Source organism: Frieseomelitta varia, unplaced genomic scaffold (assembly GCF_011392965.1).
Source record: "Frieseomelitta varia isolate USP_RPSP 00005682 unplaced genomic scaffold, Fvar_1.2 scaffold_742, whole genome shotgun sequence".
In the NCBI taxonomy this organism is placed as follows: domain Eukaryota; kingdom Metazoa; phylum Arthropoda; class Insecta; order Hymenoptera; family Apidae; genus Frieseomelitta; species Frieseomelitta varia.
The window spans coordinates 430,715-457,154 of NW_025110526.1; the positions used below are offsets into that span (position 1 = coordinate 430,715).

Consider the following 26,440-nt stretch of genomic DNA (forward strand, 5'->3'; position numbering starts at 1 on the left):
TGTAGAGAAGTGTTCTCTTCTTTCTGTTGCGTCGCGTGGCACGAAGACGCCAGACGTTTGGAACGAAACGACTCGAGAGATAATATATTCAATTGTACAATACCGGCAAAAATAATCTGGCTATCTATAAACTTCAACCTTGGAGAACGTTTAGTAGTCTCCGGATCGTAGACGAAACGGCAAAGAGAGATCGAATGGACAGTAAACGAGAGTTAAACCGCGTTAACGAGACCGGGTGGTCGCAGCACGAGCGACGAGGAAACGACGAGGTGCAAAAGAGGGTGACCTGGGGTGCACCAGGATATAGAGAGATCAGAATGGAGAGCAGAGGCCGAGAAATGCGGCAATTTCGATCGGGTGGAGGGGGGCGGGGGGGGGAGGGAAGGCGGCGGCCGTTTTTCACAAAGCTGCAGGGGGCGCACCCCTAAACGGTCCACCCCGTGCTCATTGTACCTATTGTCGTGGGTCGTGTCTCGCCCACAAGCACGCGTCCCACAGCCTGGCTGGCACAGAGTCACCAGAGAACGATGAATGACCGAAACCGGGCCGGTTACACGCGCACGTCCGACAACCACATCGTAACAATGGAAGAAAGGGCCTGTTTCTTCGTTCTTAGACCTCTGCTTAGAGAGGGCCTGCTGGAAAATGTTTCTCCGTCATTGTGCCTTGGCGGAAATCTGTGTCGTTCTACAAGCACAGAGGCGGATGGGAAACGCGTGCTGATCAATGGACACCGCAGGGATTACCAGATTTCTCCAAAGTGGTCAGTCCGTTGCTGAAAAGTATCCTTTGTCCGGCAGAGGTTTTCCAGTTGTTGGTTGGACACGGTTGTCCGACGTGAAATTAAATGCTTGCAAACGTACGTGGGAAGGGTTAATCTACGTGGATGAGAGAAACGATAGATTTTCGATGCCGAAGTTTGATATTCCAAAGACTCTGTTGGTTGTTCATCTGGATAATTTGGATACGAGAAATATGTAGCTTCTATTTTTTTGTAGAAAATAAATTAATATTGCGAATTATATAAATTAATTACGTAATATATATTATAATATAATATAATATAATGTAATATTGTGTAAAAAGAAAGTTAATAATCGCGTTGTTTATAATAACATAACAATATTTCGTTACCGTGACTCTTTCTCGTGTTACACGATAAGAAGAATTTCACGAATCTCGCCCACTCTGGCTGCTCTCGCTCGGAAACTGCAAACAGAACATCGGCCTCGCCACTTCGTTTCAACAGCCCATTCACAACAATGAATCCATCGAGTGCGCCAAGTACAAAGATCGTGCGTAGACCATTGCCATCGTCGGCCGAGACCAGTCGAGCGAGACTCGTCTGGAAAAAAAATCAATCGAGGCTCGAAAGATCGAACCGAACGAAAGGATCATCGGCCCGGCGTACACGCGCGAGAGCATCGAAGCGACAACAACACGAGTGGCTGCCTTCTTTTATTTTCGGCCCCGGTTCTCCCCCTGGTTCTGTCCGGGATTACACGGTGCGCGCACGCTGAGGAAGAGGAACGGGCCCGCGAAGCTGAAGACGAAGAAGGAGGGCAGGAGGCACCTGAGACCGGCGAACGAATGCAGCCAGTGCCCCCTCGTTCCGTCTCTCTCCCTTGAAGGCGGTCGTTTAGGGTAGCACCGACGGATATCCTCTTACCGACACGTGGCCTGCACGTGCCCCCCTTTTGCAGACCAGTCCTGCGAGCAACGCGGAAAGGGTCCTTCGGGCAACGCGCGGCACCCCTCGCTCTCCTATAAGGCTATTAATTAAGCGAGATTCGGGACACGTCAGATTTTTTTCGAGTCTCCACTTGCACGAGGCTGTATAGCCAGATAGAGGGGGTAGTACCTACAGGCTTTGAAATTCGGCACGGGGGATTATTATTTCGCTGATTCCTTTCGCCGGTCCTTGTTCAACTTTGGGAAACAGTGATTTGCAATTGATTTTTTTCTTTCTTTCTTCCTTTTTTTTTTTATCGTTACTTTAAAGTTGCTTAGGATTTTTGGATTTTTTCTGTCTGAGCAATTTTTGATTTTGTAAAATTATTGTCTATATCAGACACTGGATTGAAATTATATTTTTGATTCGATCGATGGACAAATAATCATGAAGTTAAAATATTACGCTACACTCTCTATTTGATATCCATTTGGATAATTTGAAAAATATGATGAATCTTGATAATTGACAGTGTGATCCTGTATTATCCTCTGTATGAAAGTTTAATCATGCTAATCCCGAACTTGCAATTGATCTTTTCTTTCTTTCTTTCTTCTTTTTATCGTTACTTTTAAGTTGCTTAGAATTAAGCAGTGAGCAATTTTTAATTTTGTAAAATTGTTGTCTATACAGGCCCTGAATTGGAATACATTTCGAAGGGTAACAATCGGTTATATTTTTGATTCGATCGATGAACAAAGAATCATGAAGTTAAAATATTACGCTGCACTCTCTATTTGATATCCATTTGGATAATTTGAAAAATATGATGAATCTTGATAATTGATAGTGTTATCCTCTGTATGAAAGTTTAATCATGCTAATCCCGAACTTGCAATTGATCTTTTCTTTCTTTCTTTCTTCTTTTTATCGTTACTTTTAAGTTGCTTAGAATTAAGCAGTGAGCAATTTTTAATTTTGTAAAATTGTTGTCTTTACAGGCCCTGAATTGGAATACATTTCGAAGGGTAACAATCGGTTATATTTTTGATTCGATCGATGAACAAAGAATCATGAAGTTAAAATATTACGCTACATTCTCTATTTGATATCCATTTGGATAATTTGAAAAATATGATGAATCTTGATAATTGACAGTGTGATCCTGTATTATCCTCTGTATGAAAGTTTAATCATGCTAATCCCGAACTTGCAATTGATCTTTTCTTTCTTTCTTTCTTCTTTTTATCGTTACTTTTAAGTTGCTTAGAATTAAGCAGTGAGCAATTTTTAATTTTGTAAAATTGTTGTCTATACAGGCCCTGAATTGGAATACATTTCGAAGGGCAACAATCGGTTATATTTTTGATTCGATCGATGAACAAAGAATCATGAAGTTAAAATATTGCGCTGCACTCTCTATTTGATATCCATTTGGACAATTTGAAAAATATGATGAATCTTGATAATTGACAGTGTGATCCTGTGTTATCCTCTGTATGAAAGTTTAATCATGCTAATCCCGAACTTCTTTTTTACGAAATGAGGTGGAGGGGGATGTAACGTCGAAAATTTGACGGAGCACGTCTGCTCGAAGTCGCGCCAACAGCTTGACGGCTTAATCCTCCGTGCAAAGCAATACGAGACGTTGATGTGAGTCGATCTGACGTGTAAGGGATACCCCGTAAAAAAAGCTACGTCCCATACCCCACAACGAGCTCACGTGTGCCCTTTATTGTGGGAAACGCTTCGAAAGCATACTAGCCATTACGCATTACGCTGTTCCTCTCCTAAAAAAGGAGAAAAAAAAACTGCAGCAATTTGCCATACTAAAAAAATGGAAATAACGAGGGTGATTATCATCCAAATGTGATATATCATTTACCAACCGATGCTTTAGGGAATAATCGTTATGAAGAAATATCCTTCTGAGTAGAAATAATTATATTCATGGTAAATCAAAAATCAGGCGATCAAACCCCAAACGTAACCAATTGTAATCAATTGTAATTGGAGAACGATGTTATCGAAGCGATTCGCGAAAATCTATTATACCATTAATCCTTAGGAATCGGTTTATCTTAATTTCATGCAACCATAAATGAAGAAGACGAGCCTCTGATAAGACTGACAATTACAACAATCCGACTATCCAGCTGTTTCTGTATTAAAACGCGTAACGAGTGGTCGGAACGAGTTCAACAGGTTTGTAGAAAAAATGATTTATCATCGACGATAAATTTCTTGGAAAGGGGGAGAAGAAAAGAGGATTCTCTAATTACGAGCATTTTTAAAGGCGAAAAGGGAGAAAGAGGGAGGAAGGAAAAAATCGGGAGCTCGATGATGATCGCTCGACATTTTATTATCCGATTTATCGCGGGAGGGAGCGCGTGTTTTCCCACACGTGTGCGTACAGGCGTTGAGCATTTCGTCTCCATAAAAATCTCATAAACAACGCGATCAGCCCCCGTGCGCGGAGCGACGCCCACCCCCAGAGCCACGGTCTCGTGTTACAGACTTCCAGAATTCATCCATCAAGCCAGAAAAAGCCGCGCAACTTGCGGCCTAATGAAAGCGACGGCCCTGGCAGCTCGTGATTGATAAAACGTCAAAGTGCTCGAGCGAAATCCGATGATGATTACGGGCTTTGCGTATGGGAATGATTTTTGAGAAGAGGGTAAAGGAAATTTTGTTCAAAGGTGTGTCTAAATTTTGTCTCTGCCTCGTGAAAAAAATATGTAATTTGTATAAAAATCTCTTTTGCCATTCGTAATGATTTTATTTACAATAAAAATATAATATAAACTATACGGAATGGATAACACCGAGAATTCCAAGCAACGAACTTTTCATTCTCGAAGCGTTCAACAGCAACAGAGGAATCAACGAAAGAACGATACAAATGACAAATGACAAATTGTGTGGGAAGAATGCTCTCGGATCATTCGTTCGCCCCAAATCCTATTTCACGTCGTCTATTAACCGCTAATGACGCGACATTGTGCCGAACCGAGTCAGAGGAATGCTCTTTCGGCGTTCGACGCGTCGACGAGGGCGCTTAACGGCAGGGATTTGGCAAATTTCGAAGAGTTTAAGCCGTGGCCAACACCTGGATCGTAGAATCGCAGGTGTTCCCTTCGTAGAGGACCTTCCTAGAGATCGTAGGATTCAATGATGCCGAGGCGCACAAAAAGTCGTGACAATATACCGAACGTGTCACGGATAAACGGTTGATTTCACACAAATTAACCGAAGCATTCTCACCGAATCGCTTCTGATTTGTCGGCTAATAACGAAATTACGAGCGCGTGACGACCATTGAGCGATTTGAATAATTTTCGATACAAATGAAGTTGAAAACATTGTATGTTTCTTTTTTTGATCTTCATCTCACAAACGGAGAGTAGATTTTTATTTATAGGAAATTTTAAAGTACACAGAATGCGTACAATTTGAAAAAAATTATATAAAATATCCAAAATATAGTGCTTTTAGTAACATTACACAATATGTGAAACAATCTTCTACCAAAGTTTTATTTTTTTTTTTTTTATTATATCCCCGAAAGCACGAATTTGCATAAAAATCCACAGCTCATTGATAAGAGATTTCAGATGTGATTGCAAAATAAATAAAATTTGTTTTCTGATCAATGAATAATGTATTATCTATTGCAAATATTTATTTTATAATTTTACAATTATTATTTCATAATTTTTTTTATTCTCTTTAGAAAAGCTGTTAAAATTTTGATCATTCGAAGTGCATAATGCAAAGAAAGGGAAAGAGAGTGAGAGGTTGTATTATTTGTAGAATGATGATATATAAATCGCTAACGCCAAGAAGAAGAATTCTCTTTGGCAAGATACCACGGACGTTATCAAAATCATCGCAATAAATATTCTATCAGATAAGAGTGGACTTGATACATCAGTTTTCCATTTCAATATTCCTAGACTACTATCAAGAAAAAGACTTCTCTTCGGTAGGATATCGTTATCAAAATCATCGTCATAAATCTTCCTTCAAATAAGAAGAAACTTCGCGCAACCATTCTTCATGTCAATATTCACGCAACTACCAAGTTGCCAAGAAGAAGGATTCTTTAAAAAGTTCAGAACGTCATTAAACTTATCGTCATCAATCTCCTTGCAAATAAGAAGAATCTTCAAACAACCATTTCCCATTTCTACATTCACAAGTCACCATCACATCAAGAGAAAGAATTCTTTTCGTTGTTGGTACTATTCAAGATAGATCATTTATTGCGACTGTTGAAGATTTTTGCATTCGTACGTTCCACATTTATCGACATGTTGGTCTTATCAATTATTGCACTGTACACGAATGTTACTAAACATAAGAACACCAAGTGTGTATCTCTGAATAACAATAGAAATCTAACTTAACGTAAACCTCGCACGTTTGAAAAAATAATCGAACAATCGATGGGTAATTCTACTAAACAAATCGTTATTTAGGGGTACTAGGAAATTTACTGAGGAAACTGCACTTTGTTATAGGGAAAGTCGGACGTTGACCTAACATAAAATATCTGGACTACTGTTGCAAGCGTGTCGAAATCGGTCCTTATATAAAAGAAAGGCTCTTTGTCATAACTCAAATCGTCTAGCAAAGGTAGGTTAACTCTCTGTCAAGATAGGTTAACTTTTTGTCATAACTCGACTAGGAAGGTAGGTTCTTTTGACCAATTACATTAGTTCGTTAAAGCTCAGTCCCATAAAATATTTTCGTAAATTGTTTGATGGACCTAACGGTATGTCCCAGATGTCTCAGCTTACATTTACAACGTTGTTTGGATAGTGTCCTTGCACATTAACCAAGAAATAAATTCCAGCTACACACACAAATTTCTAGTAAATTAAACAACCATTTCCTAATCTCGTCAATAAACATTCCTTCAATGTAATTCCAGACAAGTTTTCGTCATTCGAAACTTCATTGTACCTAAGACAACGTCAAGGAAACTTAACTTCTGGTCAACGTCTCACCTCGACGCAGCCTGCGAATCAGCTGGTCGGTGCTGGCCGCAATTTCGTGCCGCGTGCAGGCTTCGAAGTGGCCGGTTATTTATGGCTGGATGTATTAGAGATGGATATAAACGTCGGTTATTGCAAACACTTAACAGTCTGTATATCAATCAGATGCCAGCTTCGGCTACAGCCCCTCGAGAGTGAAGAGGGTTAGGTCGCGACTCTTCCTCGCGTCTTTTCTTCGTCTCTTCTCCCGCTGGCGCGCGTACATATATGTGGCGTGGTACAACGTCGCTGCAGGAGTGGCGACGCTTTAGCCACACTCTCTCGACAGTGTAAACGTATGGACGGTTGCATTAACGGTGATGGGTGGCCAGAGAGGGGTGCATCGATGCAAAAGTGATAAATAATCTAGGACCGGCGGCGAATAAACCGCGTTGTTCGAACACCGATACGCACTCTCTACTCGTTGATTTATGAATCGTGTCCCTCCGGGAGGAACGAAGCGGAGGTTCCTTTTTCGGTTGAGCAGCGGGGACCTCGTGCTTGCCTTGATGGCTCATGAACCTCGAAACAAGCATGTAAAGGAGGCTGAATTTCAATAAAGTAGCCATTGTTTGGTAAACCGTCGGGACGATGGAACAGCGTTTGTTTTGACGATATCGACGCGAGACAAATGTTTGTAAAATTTATTTCGAAAGAGGAACAAAATGTAGTCCTCTGGCACCTGAATTTAAAGTCTAACTAATAATGATAAAGTTTTGAATAATAATTTGACACGATGTAACACATTCTATCCATTGAATAGATCTTTACAAATCTAAACAAATTATTTTTGTTTGAAAACCTTGTTCTCTAAATTGAAAATAAAATCGTAAAAGCAAGCAATCGTTTTCGCGAGCAATGAATATCTCAGCACGGTGTGAAACAACCGTATCAATTTTAAAATCTACAATATACAAAGTTACATATCGTACAAATTATAGCCCCGAGATTAATCGAAGGTCCGAGAAGGATGATCAAGTTGTTCGAACAGATTTAGCTAGGACCTGAGAAGAGGAAAAAAGAAAAGGATGGTTTCCCGGGCTGGTCCAGATCCCCCGTGCTCTTCTCGCCGGTGATGCTCGTAAATAACACGGCACAACGGAACGAGCAATGGGACAAAAGGAGAAGGGAATATGCTTGGAAGCACGACGAAGGAGGGAGTTGGCCTGAGTCACATCACTACCGGCCGTTTGATAAGGCCGATAAGACGCATAAAGAATGCTTGTCCCTCGTGTCCCTCTCTTCGAAAGGCCGCGCCTTTCCCCCGTCGCTGCTGCCAGCTAGTGTCGGTATCTTAATGTCCCTCTTTCTCTCCCCTTTCCTCCCTTTTCGCTCTCTCGTCCATTCTCTTTCTCGTCTCTCTGTTTCCCCGTGTCTCATCGGCACACACGTTCCTCTCTCTCTCTCTCTTTCCCTGTCGTCCACGTGTATGTTAAATACAGGATATTTCAAAAAGTTTGAGTCAACATCGAGCATCTGTCAAAACGAATGAAGAAGTCTTAACGAGCTATGCTTGAATGTCGCAAGTTTCAGACTGTTGAATCAAACACGGTACAACGTGCAGTATTTAATGAAAGAAAATAATCGAAAAAGTGGAATTTATGATACTTACGATATTTAAAAACAGAAAACACTACGTGTAATTGAAATATTATCGCATGGAACGATGTGTACTTTGCTCGTGAAAATCCCCTGTAACACTGTGAGACTAACATTTCAATCCACCGTTATCAAGACTGACAATTTTTAAATTTTAGTCAAACTTATATTGGAACACCCTGTACACGTGGTTTATACGTGCGACCGTGGCTGTGTGTTTTTCATGTATACGTGCGTTTCTCTGTGGCATCACGGACCAGCCGATGCTATAAATTATGCGACTGCATCGCGAGCACAGCTGCGACGACGGCTTGTCCTGATCATCTCTCCTTTCGGCGGCCCCTTGGAGATCTTCGCTAACAGTCGGCCAGCCGGTGATACCACGGAAATTCTTCGTTGTCGACCGGCTCGATATGATCGATCGAGAGAGAAGCGGGAGTCATGTATCTCCATCTCAACGTGGTTTTGTACCATTGATACGGAGACGATTGGAACTCGATCTTGGAACGCTTCTGGCCAGAGCGGTGGCCGTGATTCCTCGCGGTTGTTTTAGACCTCGTGTTGTTTCGCGCCGTTGCTTTTATTACACCGAAGAACGCGTCCCGTGTGACAAGCTCTCGTTGATTTGTAACGGGATAATTGAATGTTTTACACTTCACCTATTTTTTTTTCCTCTTTCTTGTTTCCTTTCTTTCGAGAGTGAATGAAGTTTCACGACGTCAGTCTTTCGATATCTCAAGAATACTTTGAAACACCATTTCTTCGCAACAGGACGAATGTGATTGAAGCCCTTGGAGATGAATAATTTTCTCTCATACAAACAAAGAATATAGCTTGGACATTGTTCACGTTTGAACTTCCAATTTCTCAATAAACAACATCATGTCAAGAGTCCTTTCATTTTTATTGAGTCGTTAAAGTCGCGAGACGGTGACGCTCAAAGTGATGGCATCCATCATTGATAAAGTAGATGGCGCATCGTGCAGCTAAACTACTAATCGATTCTCGATTGTCAAATTCAGGCGCGTATCTATCAGATTTAAATTACTGATCATTTCATTCACGCGAGGGACTATCATCTCACACAGTGTTTGGTGGTTTTCGGCGAAACCACAACAGACAGAAGAGAGAGAGAGAGAGAGAGAGAGAGAAATGGTCGTTAAAAAGGATTTCCCTACTATATATCTTCATTTACGCGTAATAAATAACACACGTGTCGTAGCAGCGTGGTGCCGGTGTTATGGTGCTCTGAACGACGAGAAAATTTTGTCAGTGTAATAGCCGCTGGAATTACTTTTTTCTCTGTCGAAAATCCTCGAACGAGAGAAGCCGTACGTACATACTTTGCGTCTCTCTTCGCTTCGCGACGTTTACGATCCAGTAAATTAAGCGTGGAGAAATCACGATGGGCCGACGGCGTGGATTCGGATCTTTGAAGAGTGGGAAAAAAAGATCCGAGGTTATCGCGGCGACATCGCGTTCGAGGACCACGCGTTTCACGCGCCAACACTGAAACCATGATATTTCTTTCTTTATCAGCCTAGATACAGTCGACAATCCTTACGACAAATTTCGTTGACGAAATTTATTTAGGATAAACTAACCTTCAATGTATTTCTTAACTTTTATGAAATAAAAAGAATCCGCGTTCTTCCGTATTAAGAAACAGTTAATAATCGATTGAACGAACTTCTGCCGATCGAATCCATTTGTCTGACCGTGAACTCTTACTGTACGAATGAGAAATGGCGATCAACTAGGGGAAAACTATGACACCGATCATTTGACGTTCAAATAGAGAACGTTTTTTCACTACACCGAATATGAAAATTGCAAAACCAACGAGCTGCGTGTCTTATCTCGCGGCTTAGCTGCGAGATCTTAGAAAAACAGGTGGGAAACGGCGAATTTTTCCACTGGATCGGGGCTGCAACGTCATCCACTTCACACCCAGACATTAGTAGGCCGGGTCTAAAGTAGGCGCCGTTCAAATGTTTTCTTAGGTCACGACGCGACGCCTTGTTCGACAAGCCCGGCACGAATCATAGGTAATAGAGACAATGACCGAGTAAACGTCGAATTACCCTTCGTTTACGCCTTTCATTCTTCGGCCATGAAATCTATCGATCTCAGGTGAGAAAAAAACGATTTTACGGTGGCTCTTTTATCCTTACGAGTGAAAGGCCAGTGGATCGATGACATTTTCGTTGAGAACCGTGCAATTACCGCGGCAACTGGAATTTAATTAAATCTACCTCCGATACTGATAACATGATATTCTACAATTAATATTCCACGATTTGTTACGGTTTTAATTTCCACTTCACGTGCGTAAGCGCAAAATGAGAGTTCTACCGTTGAAAAATGGCCGATCCGCCGAACGAGGCGCTTGGAAACGCAACTTCTGCAGCAACAAAAACAACATTTAATGAGATCGGTCGTTACGCTTTTTCATACCGTGTAAATATCATTTCTGATTTGCAATTCCACGTTCGTTCGGACGTATCAACGTAACGATTAATATTCAGTAAATGTTCAGACTTGCAAACCAGCGCAGATAGATGAGAAGATAATTCGAAATTCTATTTACGTATTCGCCGCATTAGAAAGTCACTGGCAAGCGTGGTAATTATCGAAGCCTTTTCATCCGTGACGGCAGCAGTAACAATCAATCAGAATTTTATGCGTTATATGGAACGAAATGATAATTTCACAGTATAGAATCGTACGATGAACAGCAACAATAATTCTAGGCCTTTCTTTTTGCAGAAATCGTCCGACGGATTCACGAAGATGGCGACAATAACTCAAAGTATTCACGAGGGATTAGAAACGAGCAAAGCGGTTATCTCGGAAGCGAATCGCTGTTAAGGCTTATCTGCGTCGTCTGCCGGCTCACGGGCCATTGACTGAAGACTCCCGAACATCTGGACCATACAGATAGTCGTGCTTTGACTGAATTCTGACTCTGCTCCGTTTCCCGGAAGCATCTATCTTACGACGTGGCGCTTAAAACCGGAGAGAAGACGAGAAAATAGTTGAGGACGGATCGAGCGTCACTCTATTACGAAATTCTGCTATTTATTCAGTAGGACGAATGTTCGGATAGGATAATTTACCAGCGACCTCTTAATGAGAATTATTACTTTCGTAAAGGTTCTTCCATTGCTTTGAAAATAATCGCATGGTAATTAGTTGCTATTTAATATTCGTAAATATGTTTTCTGCAATGGATTTCAATTAATTTCGAAACAATTATACACGATACGATGTTTGTTTCTTTTTTATTCTTGTTCATTATTCACGCTTACAGTATTTACAAATCAGTTAGGTTATTGATGACGACGGCACTACTCATCCAACATAATTAAAATTGCTCTTAATGTTACCGCGAATTGAACCGCAATTTACGAGAGGTACAGGCGCCTGACTGCTCTTCAAGGACCGATTAAAGTCGTTAACTTGGGAAAGAATGATAGGCGAGACGAGTGTCGGATATTTTGGCCTCGCCTCGACGCCGGAAATGATTCGGTGATTTTTGGCGAAAATGCCGCAACGACTGACACGGTCACCATCTGTCGTCCTTCGACCCTCCCCTTTCCAACAATTGACTCTTTCATGATAAATATCCGAGTCAAAACAGTATTACACAACGACGCACACCATTATCTCAGAAATATATCGTTCAGACTTCTTTTGAAAAGAATCGCGAAGAAATTATTAGATTACTTGCAAAAGGTCGAAGTGTCTTAAAAAAAAAAAAGACATTTCTATCCCGGTTTATTTTTTACGTTTTCCCTCGTTAACGATATTTTAAAATATCTCTTATAAATATATCTAATGTCAAATATTAATATTAAATATTTTAAATATTTTTATTAAATATTAATATTAAATATTTTTGAATGTCCATCTTCGTACTCGCCCAAATTGTTTCTTCCTTGACGACAAAAGCTTCGAAATTATCCAAAACTCCCGAAACAGCCGAAAAGATTCGAAGGTAACTATCGTGAGAACGAAGACCTCGCGCGGACAGGTGTAGAAAAGAATTTCGCAAACAGGCCGGGGGAGAAGAGAGCGAAAATTCTCTGGAAAGCAAGCCCGATATCGCCCGATTCGCGGGATAGCTCGAGGGAAACAGGTAAAACGGGGCATCAAACTCGCTTGGCCCTCCTCTCCGGCCCTCTACAGGGGGTCCAGTCACGCTGACATGTTTATCACGCTCGTTCTCGAGACTCGTGCCATGCGTTACACGCGAAAGACCCGCCGGTGTTATGCTCGCGAGCTTGAGCCTCTGTGTAAGGTTTCACGTTACTGGCTACACAATGCCGCGCTCCGCCGTGTCCCCGAGCATTTTTCATTTCCGTCTATCTTCCGAGAGGAATTCCTCGAAATATATGTGTCGCAAGTTCGATTGAGATCCATCTCAAGTGAGAATTGTTGTTGCATTTCAGAATCTTCTCGAAGTGCGATACTTGGTAGAGCGATAAAAAAAAAAAAGGTCGTTCTAGATATAACGATGGATGGAAACGCCTGGCGCGGATCATCGCCACGAATAAATCGCATGGATGAAGAGTTGCGTAATGTTCGCTCGCGTGGGGAGATAGGGAGGGTTTCACGAGGCGTTACTTCGCTTCTTGATTGTGCGAAAGGTGCAAGCACGCGGGGAAGATGTGACGAGCGAGACGAGTGAGAAGTTTCATGATTAATTAAATCTCGCGAACGTACGATGGGAGAAAGTCTCAACCCTGGAATATTGTAATTGAGAATTATACCCCCTGATTTTTAATTCAACTAACTTTTATCGGTCTCCTGTCTTTTTATTTTGCATCAGAATTAATACTAATACTTTTCAGAGCTAAAAGCAGTTAACAGATTTCACGTGTCCATGAACACAATCTCAATTCAACCTCGATAGGTTGATATCAAGCATATATTCCAGGCGACGACGTAAAATTTTCGAACGCTGGTTGAGAGCCGAGTAAAAGCCAACGCGACGAATTTTGCTGCATAAATCACTCGCCGCTACGTTATACGTTCATTTACGTCATTTTATTGGATCGTATATCTGTTTCTGACTGCATGGCGCGGTATACGTCTGCGTCGAACAAACGTTAGTTTCGTGGCATCACCTAGAAACAGCCTTCCTCCTTGCTTGTTCTCCCCGGTTGCGTAACGTATAGCAAAGCTTCTCGATTATGGTACGATAACCTACGATCGTAACGATGTCGCGCTGTTCGTTTTTCTATCCTTTTATCATCGTCGTTCATCTACGATCCTCTGAGAATCTGTTCCCTCCCCGTTTTTCTCCGTTTCCGTGAACGTTCACGCGACCCGGCTTTTTCACTCGCGTCATAGCGTTCCAACGACGATAGTTCCACGGAACCATCCTCGTGATGAGGAACGACTGTGCGCCAGTCGAACCGTTATAAAATCTTCGAGCTATCCTCCCTCCCCTCCCCCTCTGTCAACTTGAAATTTTTCTACAAGAACCACGAGTACGCGACTGGATGATTTCAATTAGACGCAACTCGACTTCGCAGTCGAGATTCTTCTGTACGTAACCGAGGTGATACTTCCACGTTAAAAGGAAACGACATAGGTACTTGTCATAGGCGTAAAATGCGTTGATTGCAATTACGAGTTCGCGAGACTTACTTTCGTTTCGAGTAAAACTGACGGTTACGAATTTCTTTTAGCATCGAGTCTGAAGAAACGGTAGTTGCGACATTTGATCTCTCCATCAAAATTCCATTCCGAAATGTCTGTTTTTTACGACACGATAGTTTTACGACTCGTAGCAAGCGACACCGTTCGTTTGCCCCTAAACGTATCTCTCAAATCACGTTACTCACCGCGTAGGATGAGGAAGCTAACGCGCCGATCAAACTAACAACCAGATGGAAAAGAAGAAAAATATAAAAAAAAAATCAAGTTCAATAAAAAAAAAAAAAAAAAAAGAAAAAAAAAAAAAAACTCTTTTTTCGGGTAACGAAGATTCAAGTTAGATTCGGGAATTTCAAGTCGAAAGAGAAATTAAATTCTAATTAACATCCAGAGTTCTCTTCTCGGTTCTTTCTGTAACAAAAATTTTCCGCGTCTCATTAATATCGTTTTTTACACTATCCTACTCATCTTCAAAAGTATTTTCACTCTGTCAATCTTTAAAAGAAAAAAGATTTTTTTTTTTTTGGTAATTACTATGAAAACTTTTTTCTTGATATTCAATAAACATTCTCATAATCAGCGTGTTCCTAACTCTCGTGGTTTTACTTGGACGATAAGTAAGCATGGTATCTTATATAAGGGATTAAATAAGAAGAATACAGTTGCTTGTGTGAGTTATATGACTCGCGAGGCATCTTCTCCGATAGAAGATATAACGAAATAATATCGTCGTATAACACTTATTAACAATTTCTAGTCGCGTGCTACTAAATACCATGCAGTCGCGCTTATGATTTCGCTTTCGAACTATTATGCCTACGCCTCTATTTTATTATCGAATTTTTTTAAACATCATTATCGGTAACTTCCTAGAAGTTTCTCTTTGCGAAAGAAACCTAAACACGTACACTAACTTTGTGTACTAATTCTTTCTATGCTATCGAACTTATTACTTGGACACTTATTATCCAACACGTGTTCGTTGAACGGTTGTTAACAAGAAGGCATCAATAACGATTTACGAGGAAAACAATAGATTTCTTTTCCCCATTTTTTTTTCGTTTTCTTCTCTTTTTTCACTTTCTTAAAACTCTGGATTCTCTTTTCCTATATATATATATATTTTTTTTTACATCTGTCATATCTTCCCATTTCCATCTTACCGTATATGAGTTTATTATTATTTTTGCATGCTTGAATATTTGTGTTGTGATCTTTATAGGTCACCCTCCTGGCCGGTATGGGCTCCACGTATTCCCAATGTCTCCCAAAAATCCTCAAACCAGCAGCCTGCCAGACCCGAGACCTCTCTCGACTCCGAGTTTCCATCCTCGTCTTCCCTGATGCTGCTGGACCCACGTAATCGGTTCTGGTCAGCGTCCAGTCCTCTTTCGTCGCGCGAGAGAACATCGATCACGCGAAATTCTCTGAGATCGAGCGTAGCAGTCGTTGCCGCGTTAAACGATCAAAATGAAATGAATCAATCGAAAAATGGCGTCGGCTCGAGCAATATGATGAGCCGCGTCAACGAAGATGTGGGCAACGACGTTGGTCTGTTTAAAGTGCCCGGGCCGCAGGATGTGCCGCGACACTTACGAAAAAATTTCGAAAGGAACAGCTTCGACGCGCGAAACGACCGTAACGCGGCGAATTTGACGAACGATCGGGACGACGGGCAACAGAACAACGTGGTTGCGTCGACTGTGAAGCCGAGAATCGGTCAGCCAGGTTGGAGAAGCATTTCGAAAACCTGCGATTGTATCGAGAAAGGTAAAATCAGTCCGGTTTTACGACTAGCCGACCAGGCCAGAGCCGTATCCTCTCCCGATCCTCTTCATAGGCCCGATAACCCCAGAGCCTCGCTACGTTCCGCGACGACCGCTCAGACCCTCAGGTAGGTTTCATTCATCAGCGACTTTTTCTTTTATGATTGTCTTTTCTTTTTTTTTTTTTTTTTTTTTTTTTTAATTAAATCCCCGAGTCCTTTTTCTGTTTGATGATTTGTACGTTCGATCTGTTATTCTCTCCCTGCTCTTTGTTCTGCGTTAACTGCCGTAGCGTTGCCGGTAGGTTTTGTGGAAGCAGTAGCAAAGTGCGTGGTCTCGATTTCTCGGAATACAAATATTGTTTTATACCGACGATGTATCGTATCGTATCGTAGGATGACACAATGCTCTGTTGTTCGAAAAATCGATGCGACTTGTTAAAATTTCTGTCGAGTTGAAAATTGGTTCTTCCCTTTCGTTTTTTTCTTTTTTCGTAACTCGTTTTAATTTTTATGTTTGTTCTATCCACACGTCGTGTGTTTTTAATGTATTTGTTTTTTTTTTTGTTTTTTTTTTTTCTGTTACACTTTTGTGTTTCCTCAAAACGATGCTTGAAATTAACGACGCTCAACGCCACAGACGTTTCAAACGCGTCGACACGGTTTTTGACATGCGACTAATAAAAATTAGACAAACAGAACAGACACACTCGCTGCGGACGTTTTGCACTCTGGCTTACCGTTTTGCTTCGTTACGCGAGTTTTCCTGTTAGAGACGCTAAAATTCGACAATTCGGAACTATCGTTCCCGTTTAACGCTAGAACTACCAGAGACTAAAGCATAGAATTTTCATCAGGGATATTAAAGTGACAAAAATAGAAATACAATAGAATAAACTTTTATTCATGTATTTTATAAAAAATCATTTAAACCTATAAAAATACACAGTTTTGCATCTGTGATATATCTAAAAAAAAAAAAAAAAATTATGAATTAGTCATTTTGGCCACTTCGGTAGCTCTAGTGTTGAAAATTTGATAAATTTTCAAAAAGCGACTGTAAACAAATCATACGCTGCGCTTATTTGTTAATTCGAATAACGCGCTATCGTTTCATTTAATGTTGAATAATCCTAATCTCTCTCGCGAGAAAATTCATCAAACAGCAACTGTATTTGAATTATAACAAAAAAAAAAAAAAAAAACGTGCGTTTCGTTAAGTGGATTTTTCAACGCTGATATTCGAATTGAAATTTCTGAATTTCAGTTTTTATAAATTACATGTAAAAAGTAAAAAAAAAGGAATGAATGTTAACGGAATGCATTCAAGAGACTGGTCAGTTAAAGCGTGTGTAAAGAGTTTACGTACGATATAGATAGTTACATAACGAACGAGCAATTGGTCGCTCAAGGTCTCTCCTCTTTGTTATGGAAAAGTGCCATAAATGATCCATTTTTAGACGATCTTGAGCTATCAGTCAATCTCGTCAGGCTATTGAAGATGCATTTCGCCGGACACTTTCACAGCCCGCCTACATTACTTTCGACTTGGTCTGCTTTTAACCCCTTGCGCTGGCAACGAAGTTCGCGGACCACGAACGAGTGAAATAATTCGTCGATTTCCTTTCTCCTTCGAACTCGTCGGATAGGAAAATTATTAAGAAGCAAGAAACTTGTCATTTGTTTTGCCTGGGTTACGTTTAAATATACTGAAAACTGCGAAAATGTATGCAATTTGGGACGCAAGAGGTTGAAACGAGACCCTGCGATCAAAGTTGATCTAACCTGCTGATCTAATCTCTGGCTTTTAACAATTTTCGAACGAAAGCTCGAGCTGTCAAAGTGTCTGCATACGTACGAGGGGAAAAAAGCACGCAGAGGAAATAGAGAATAGGCGAAAGAAACAGGAAGCGGTGGAGAGGAGGTGGTGTAGCTTTTCTTCCAGTTTGGATGGCTTTGTGAATCCTTGCAGGGGTATTGGCGGAAGTCACCGGAAGTTGCTGGACGGGGCGGGGGGCAAGCTGGCTACGGTCGCCACCAGCCCAGCGGACTCCGAGGAGTCTTCCTTAGGGGTTCCGGAAGTTGCTCCACCGAGCTCCCAGCACCGAAACAGCATAACCCCACCGTCAGTCCATGCTTTCGTCTTAATTCTCTTCTTTTTCCACTTTTCTTGTCTCGTGTCTCTCTCTCTCTCTCTCTCTCTCTTTCTCTTTCTCTCTTTTTTTCTTGTTTCCGTTTCTTTTTCACTTCTTTGTTCTTGTGACGCAGTTCGCGGATACGTGGATGCAAATGACGTCAACTCGGAATTGGAGTTTCCCTCCTCCCTGCTTCATTTCACACGACGGCGACTGTTACTAATGTTGTTGAAATGTTATTCCATGCAATTAATCAATGTCACAGGATGATCTTAGAGTCGAGTTTTGTCATCGCTAAACAAGGCGTAATAAGCAATGATAATTCAAAGTCTTCTTAAAACGGAGAGTCATTCTGAATGTTGATTGAAAGAAAAAAATATGTAAAATGAATTGTGCTAATGTTTCCACGTGCCCGTGTAAAAAGCTTCAGTCACCATGATATTTACTGGCTGTTAATAAGTACTAACGTGCAATTGCCATGTAGTTTTGCTAGGATTAAAATACTATTAAGAAAAAAATGTTGAGGAGGAGGTACACAGCACAAAAAGCCTCGAACATTTGAGTAACTCAGATCTGTCCGTAATTAAGCTTCCAATCTCGCAACAAATATGATATTTGAAATTGTCATATTCTACAGAAAAAAAAAAAAGGAAGTAAACGTCAGTTAAATTTGGACAGGGCTGGGGTTCAATTCGATCGTCATGGCAATTAGCTTGTTGCATGCGAACCCAGCATATATACCCAAGCATATATAACACGGTCGGTCGTAAAAGAAATTGGAGATCTTGCCGCTTTGGTTGTGCACCTTTGTTTCGCTTGCTTCGTCCTCCCAAATCATCTCTGTCATTTTTGTAACGCGTCCAAAAGCCAGACTCTCTCGCTTTTGACCTTTGCGTTCATTTCGTTAGCGTCATAGCAACAGCAGCTGTGTCTGGTGTTCTTTGATCTTTGTATCGAACGATGTGTTTTTGCACGTGGTGTGCGGTGAAAAATCGAACATTTTCAATGATTCTGTAATGAAGAAGGAGCGCTGGCCCGGAATCCGCCATATTACGAAATACGAGGAGAATCCAAGGATCCCAAAATTTCTTGCAAACAATTATAGATACTTGTCAAAGTTGAACAGAATTCTTTTTCTCTTCTTCTCCTTAATTTTAATTTCTAAACGACCGAGCCTCTCGTTCGTCGCGTTTCTTGGAAATTTTACGAGGAGAGGAAAGGAAAACGACAGAAGATGTGGGTATTTCGCGCCAGTGCTTGAAAAAAAAGCAGAGATTTCAACGAGGAAATACGAGAGAATAATAATACGTCGTTATCGTTGGCTCGTCTTTTGCGTAGAAATCCTTCCGGAGGCTCGGGTTTGAGCGAGACGGGATCTCTGGACCGGGCGAAAGCCGCGCTGGAGCGCAGGAAAAAGGCCGAAGATGGCACAGGAAATCCAATCTTGTGCAGGGTCGAGGTGACCAGGCCAAACCCGGATTCTCTGATCGACGAACTGATCAAAGCAACGAATTTGGAGCAAACCGATCTTGAGAGCTCTGAAAGTACGTTGTTCTTGCACAATTTTCTTCTTTCTCTCCCTCTCTCTCTCTTTTTTTTTTTTTTTTTTGTCGTGCTATATTTGAAACGAAATAAACGGCATGTCGCGAACAGTCAATTAAACGTCATTATTTTTATGACGCGAGAAGCGCAATTTGTAGCTAATCTCAGTTTATTTACATAATGATAGCTATTTCAACGTTTCTAATTATCGGTTTTTCGTATCTAATTATCTAATTACAGCGACTGGACTTCAGCTATTCATAGCGAAAGACGGGACGACCGCGCTTGGCAGCCACGAAATCAAAAGCCAGATGCCCGCCGGTGTGTTCAAGCAGGTGGTGATGGAGGAGAATAATAGGTAACACGAAGCTATCGCGACGAGAAGACAGTACGCAAGACAGACCAGCGCCACGTTCTCGTTGGCCCTGGTGCCAGAGCTCGTCTACGAGGCCTACGAGCCCCGGTAGTTTGCGAGAACAACGACACTGGACGAGGGAATCGTCGAGAGGACGGTGAAGAAACACGGCGAGGATAAACGAACGCCCAGTGCACCTCGATCTCCTACCTAAATTATTCATTTCAGTTGCCTAACTGTCCTTCCGGCGTTCGGTGCTTCACGCTTCTCGTACGCGAACCGAATCGATCATTGTCATTTACGCTCAAAACGTTGCTAAATTTTGTTTTCCTTTTTGATATGTCGAATTGTTCGGCGCGGCAGTCTTCGTTGAACCGCGGCGCAGCTCGCGAAATAATTTATAAATTGTAAGGGGAAGTGGGACGAGGGAGGGCCAAATTGAATTCGCTCGATCTCCAGAATTCGACTCCGTGGTCCCGTGGCAATTAGAGACGCAACACACGCACCGAAACGCTTCAAGCGAAGGGAGTTGTCTAGTTGACGCTTCGTTGATCGAAACCGACCGAGGGGTGCACACTAATTCAACCATGAAACCGCGTATTTTCTTCCGCGAAGTCGAAGCACAATACAAAATCATTTCTTCTTCTTGTTTTTTTTTTTTTTTTTTTTCCTTCTTTTATCATTGTTACTTTCTTTCTCGTCGACCGTGCTTCAAGAACAAATCAGGAGGCATTGTTTATAAATAACGAAAAAAGACAAAGTTCTGACCAGAGATTACATGTTAAAAAGCGCGAGAAAGAGAGAGAAAGAGAGAGAGATGACGAAGCGCGATCGGCGCTCAGTACGTGCATCAACGCTTTTTTTTTTTCTACCTGTGTTCACGGTTCCTTTGTTGTCCATGTGAACGACTACTGTGCAGTTACTATAAAGTGGACCGAGGCACGTTCGTTCGTCTCGATCCTCGAGTGGAGTCGACGTCGGACGAACGTTCGACAAAACGGGATAAAGCAAGAGATGAGACGAGTCTCGAGCGCGCTCTAACGTACAAAAAAACATTGTTTCAAACGACCCCGTTTCGACTGTGCTTCTCTTTCTCGTCCTGTTTTGCTATCGTTTAAGGTACAAGCGTTTAATACACACGTATTACTCATGTATATAGCGTTCTATCGTTCGGTTGTTCAGTTAGTTCGCTCGGGCCGACCCGGACTCGTGTCAAATGTCTCCGTCGGCGTTTCGATAATGTATTTATTTTTATTCTACGATTTATAACTCCACTTTATAGTATTTCCGTCTAATATATTGTTCGCGAACTGAATTTTATCACGATCCTTTGTATTATTAGCCTTTACTCTGGCTCCTTCTTCTTTTTTTTTTTTTTTTTTTTTTTTTGTTTCCGTGATCGTTTGTGTATGTGTGCGTATACATGTGCGTACGTGTGAGAGAGAGAGAGAGAGAGAGAGAGAGAATGTTATTCTTTTGGATACAGATCGAATTGCTGTTTCCTCCTGTGAGAGAAAGCTCCGTTTTATGAGATCGCGAATCGGTGAAACAAGGTTCACCAAGTGCCACATTATTTAATTTTTTCGAGGCTGGACATTTTTCCGTGATATTACTCTAATTATCGCATTCTCGCCCTCGTACCCTTTCCACTATTCCCGTGAAACCAGAAACACGAAGAGAAGAAACAGGGAGAAGACGAAAGGAAGGAAGACAAAAAACGAGAAAAACAAAGAAACTCGTCTTCAATTTTTCGGTTTTCTGGTGGCCGAGCTTCTCAAAACGCCGCTTCGCCTTGGATTTTGATGAGATTGGATTGTTTAATCGCTTTTTTATAATATATGAAAAAAGAAATGGCGTAATTTATCAGCTTCTTTTCGCAAGTTGTATCAGAATTTTTTCTGAATTATCTTATTTTAATGTACAGAACACAGAAAGCAACTGCAAATTATGAACAAAAGATAAAAATTACTTCAATATAGTGTGAATAAGACATTCTTCCCACATGAGATTCTTCCCCAAATGAGACATTCTTCACACATCGGCTTATTTTGAATCGCTAAAATCAAGAATAAAGGTTATTCAAACGAACAGTTTCCAAGATATTTGCCAAAAGATGTATCATTACGATCATAGTGAATTCTGCTGACATATCCTTGCGATTGTGACGATCTTTTTGTTAAAGTGAAACTTAACCGAATCCAATCTATAAAGAAAAAAAAAATAGTCGATATATTAAATTCTATTTTGTTCTGCGTTGAGTTTTTTTCTTTTTCTTTTTTTTTTTCTTTTTTAAATTTTGTACGCCGTAACGAAACGATGAAAAAGGATTCGACTAAAATCCAAGGTAGAGCGGTATTTTGGCCTCTTGTTGCAATCGGCGACCGTGTTAGTGATTCGTTGTATATAGAATGGTAGTAACTGTTACGTAGGTAAATGGCTGGTGTTGTATATATACGTTCTCTCCCTCAATTACTCAAATTACCTGTAATTGCTAGCGTATCGGACAGCGCCGACGAAAGTTTGTCGCACGTCACCTGCGAATGAAAATGACAAAACAAGCGAGAAGACGATAACGTTCTGTGTATATAAGCGTGCCTGAATATGTGAGTGTGAATGAGATTCATAAAGAGAGAGAGAGAGAGAGAGAGAGAGAGAGAGAGAGAGAGAGAGAGAGAGAAGACAGGAAAAAATATACTTCCAGTGATACAAGAGCGAACGAACAAACAGCTAAAAGAAAAATAACCACGCGATAATATGAAAAAGAATATGAATATGGAGAAGAATGCAAACGTTGCTTTTTACTCCTTGACGTCTGCGACCTGTCCTCTATTCTGCAAATATTTAGATTAACAAATTGAAATGAAACATCAAAAATAATGACCGAGACAAACGCGAGGCTAGTAATTGTGCGCGCAAAAACCAAAAAAGTAGTTCGCTCCGGTAAAAAAAAAAAAGGAAAAGTCTGTCTTTGTTTCAGGTCTATGTTTTATACAAGCTTCAGACTTCGAACCTATTTAATAATAATAATTTAATAATTCTCATCCTCCAGTTCTCTGTTTAACTCCATTATTCGCAGCCATTTTGAAATTGTAAACCTGTGAATTATTTTCGGTTCTATCGAAATAATGTTGAATGGCAATATTTTACGAGCGTTACAGAAAGTGTATGCTGGTGTATTACTTAATAATTACCTAATATTACTTCGCGACCCATATTTGCCGATTAAACCTCGAACAACACTAGGTACAAGAAATTATACAACTAAAAGTGACACCGAGTCGTCGTTTCGGCGAATGAAATTAATAATTGAGCCTTCGCAACTCTATCGTTTATGCTCCACTATTTCTTTTCTCTTTTTTTTCTTCCTGTTATCACAGAGTTCTCCTAATACTTGCTTAATTTTCATATGATTGCATCGTGCTGATCCTGAGTTTCGCGTTTTACTTTTCGTGGGGGAGGAACAGACGATGTCATCGATCGATGCGCGTCGTTCGCTATTTTTTCAACGTACGTCGATGTGTAAAGAAACTTTTTTTTATTTAAAAACGACGTGTGTACTTTCGATGACCTCGCAATTCCCCATAATTGTACGCATATTTCAGTTATTGATTCATTTAGTTTATTCCTTCAAACGAAAATCCCTGCCACGACCGTACGAACTGAAAACGAGCACAACGTCGTTCACCTCGAAGTTCGCGCGATTCGTTTGTTCTCCCGTTGTGTCGTTGGCCAAGGTGTGTCGAGGTCTAATTGTAAATCATGTTGGGAACCGGCGTGGCTCACATTATGTTCCTCTCTGCGAAGAAGAAGAGTTCGAATTCGAAGGACTAGTTTTTCGTAAGAACGCGTGTCTGTAATGTGTTTCATTAGCTCGGTGTCAGGTTTTGTAACGTGACATTGGTCTTCATGCTTCCAGAGATATGTAAATCGTGAAAAGGATGAACGCTCGTTTTTTTTTGACCTGTCGAAATCTTAATACTCCGACCATTTAAGGATAAAAGGCGTATCTCTTGCGTATTAAATCGCGTGATCAATGAACAGTCGGAACTTGCGGTTCAAAAAACAAATTACATTCCTTCGTTTCTTTCTTTATGTTCTTTCCTCTTTCCCCTTTAATCGTCTTGTTTCTTTTTTTTTTCTTCCGTGTTTATTTATTTTTTTTTTTTTTTTTAAGAGTCGACTCGACTCCAAAACACTCGGCAGACACTAACGTTGTGATATTTTGTAACATTGTAACGATTACTCGTTATCGCCTCTGTATTACGAATGATGTACACCCGTTCCTCGATTTACGCGATTTTTTTCTTTTTCGTTAGTGGTACATACTCTTACAATAGGCTCGGCTCGTCTAAGTATCAAGAATACTTACTTTTTTTTTTTTTTTTTTTTATGAAAATGTGTGAAATAAATCTTTTCATAATTTATCCCGAACTGTTTTTACACGAAAAAAAATCAACCACATGAAACGGATAATTCGCGGAAATCGAAGGACCGGGTGCATTACACGAATGATACTACTTTTTAATTAATAAACTGGCTTCTAAAACGCCGTGAGAAATGCGGCTCTCCGGCGGCTTGTAAGGTCCGTTCATTTTTCTTTTTTTCTTCTCTTTTTTTTTTTCTTTTTTGTTTCTTATTTATAATTGTTGACGTTTGGTCTGATCCTTTGTGAGATGGGATACGAAACTATCATGTGCTGATAATAATACTTTGAAAATCAGAAGGTATCGACGTTCTTTCTTCCAGGCCATTTTCTCCTTGCGTCATTTCTCTTCTATTCTATAGTACGCGGATACGTCGAGATAATTCTCAAGCATTATACCCGAACTATGCCGGCGAACGCACGAATCGAGCAACGATTAAAAAGTTATTAAATTATTTTCATATTAGACGCATACTAGACTGGAACGGCTGCGTGTAATTAACAGGTACGTTTTCCAATTTCATTCAAAAGCGCCTGAAGGCATACAGATTTTGAAATATATCAAGCATCAAGGTTATTGTCCTTGACTGAAAGTCAATATTATACTTTGACTAAAAATTTCAAAAATGTGAGGCCCGATAACAGTGACAAAAGAAGATGAGAGAGAAGACGTTCTGTTACTCGAGGTTCAAGGTAATTTTAACGCTAGAACTGCCACAGCGGTCAAAGTAACATACATCTCGCAGAGACTTTGCAAACGTAAATCGAAGTACTTTTGGAAATTTCAATGTATTTTTCGTAAAATATACAAATGAAAGTTTGTGTCTTTTATGGTATTAAAAATTGTTTTTTCATTCCTTTGATACAAGTTTTACGCGTATTATTCTTAAGTACGTCGGTAGTTCTAGCGTTAAATCTCAACATCTACATTTCAATCTGTGTTACTCTCTCGGCAAGGTTCCTATTACACGTGTGTAGCATGAGAAGTAAATAATATGGAATTTCGAGTCGGCTTATCAATGAACGTGTTGGAAAAAAATTGATCTACGCGAACCAGGAAGAGGAAATTGCTTACTTTCTCTACTGTGGACAAATCCACAGCTCTGACTTAACATCCGTTCGTACACACACATTTTATTCTAAATGTTATGCGAGCGCTTTCACGACCTATGCGATTCGCGTCTGTTACGTCTAAATGAAAACGAACGTTGATCCGTACCATCGTAATAGAGGATGAAACGTGCAGCAGAAATATGTAACTTAGTTACTCGTGAAAGGCTCGTTCGTCATTTCTTTTCTTCGCGTTGAGGTCGAATTCATTTTTCTCGTTTTCCTACAGATTTCATTTTCCATTCTCCAATGAATAATTCTAATGAAATAATTTTATATAAATGACGTATACGACGAATTAATTGTTACTAATTACTAGTTTAATCGAGCTTGGAAAAAAAAAATCGTTATTAAATAATTTTGTATAAATGACGTTAACAAAATTAACTACCATCCATTACAAGTTTAATTGAGCTTGGAAAAAAAGAAAATCGTTCAACATGCGCATGTTAAAAGCAATAACGTCAAGACTCGAACGTTACTTTTTTACCGGCATGATCATAAATTTCGATGAAGAATATTTATCTTTTGGCGTAATTCTCATTTGCATCACACCGCATTATACATAATGTTGTTAATACGTTGGTGGCAGAATAAAAGGATTTATCCTCTGCATCAATTATAATCAATGTATATTATTGGTACATGAAAATTTGATAAAGAATTGTAAATTGAATTCCAGTTTTTTCGCCCAGGTTCAATTAATCGTCGAATTCGAAAGGGGAAAGATTCTGATTGAATCATTTTATTTTTCTAGCTTCAAATTAAAATTCTATTTCCGACCTCGTCTACATGTGCAGCTCATGTTCTGAATCCTTTGTGTCAACTCCATTTATTTGATCGATACTCGATTTTAGTCAATACTCGATCAAGTGAATCGTACTCACTTGAATTTATACAACTAGTTACGCAAACGTGTCCTTCGGCAAGTTTATGTAAACGGAATTTTTACTATATTAATAATGAATTTTTCTTGCTAATCAGATGCTTTTTTTTTTTTTTGTCGAATGTAATGATTAATTTAACGATCTAGCATTTTTGACGTAAATATCTAACGACAGTAATTTCTTTCGAAACTTCAACGTTCATCGAAAATACTTTTTTTTTTCTTTTTTTCTTATTTATCAGTGAGT

At 40.3% G+C, this 26,440-nt stretch overlaps 1 protein-coding gene across 2 annotated transcripts; it reads left to right on the plus strand.

The window, feature by feature from the left end:
- The first annotated feature begins 14,225 nt into the window (after positions 1–14,225).
- LOC122535602 lies at positions 14,226–22,436 on the plus strand. Of its 2 annotated transcripts, XM_043667285.1 has the most exons (4): positions 14,226–15,871; positions 17,715–17,867; positions 19,216–19,421; positions 19,660–22,436. In XM_043667285.1, the coding sequence occupies exons 1-4, from the start codon at positions 15,168–15,170 to the stop codon at positions 19,779–19,781; spliced, it is 1,185 nt and encodes a 394-aa protein (XP_043523220.1). In that variant the 5' UTR covers positions 14,226–15,167; the 3' UTR covers positions 19,782–22,436. The 2 variants fall into 2 exon arrangements, with proteins under 2 accessions (XP_043523220.1, XP_043523221.1); XM_043667286.1 differs by lacking the exon at positions 17,715–17,867 and having other exon boundaries at positions 15,108–15,871.
- Positions 22,437–26,440: the final 4,004 nt, after the last annotated feature.

Bases quoted from the DNA above. Each gene is read 5' to 3' on its own strand.
- LOC122535602 (XM_043667285.1), top strand. From the start codon at position 15,168: ATGCTTGAATATTTGTGTTGTGATCTTTATAGGTCACCCTCCTGGCCG. The intron at 15,872-17,714 runs GTAGGTTTCATT...GAATCCTTGCAG, and splicing joins ACGACCGCTCAGACCCTCAG to GGGTATTGGCGGAAGTCACC. The intron at 19,422-19,659 runs GTACGTTGTTCT...ATCTAATTACAG, and splicing joins CGATCTTGAGAGCTCTGAAA to CGACTGGACTTCAGCTATTC.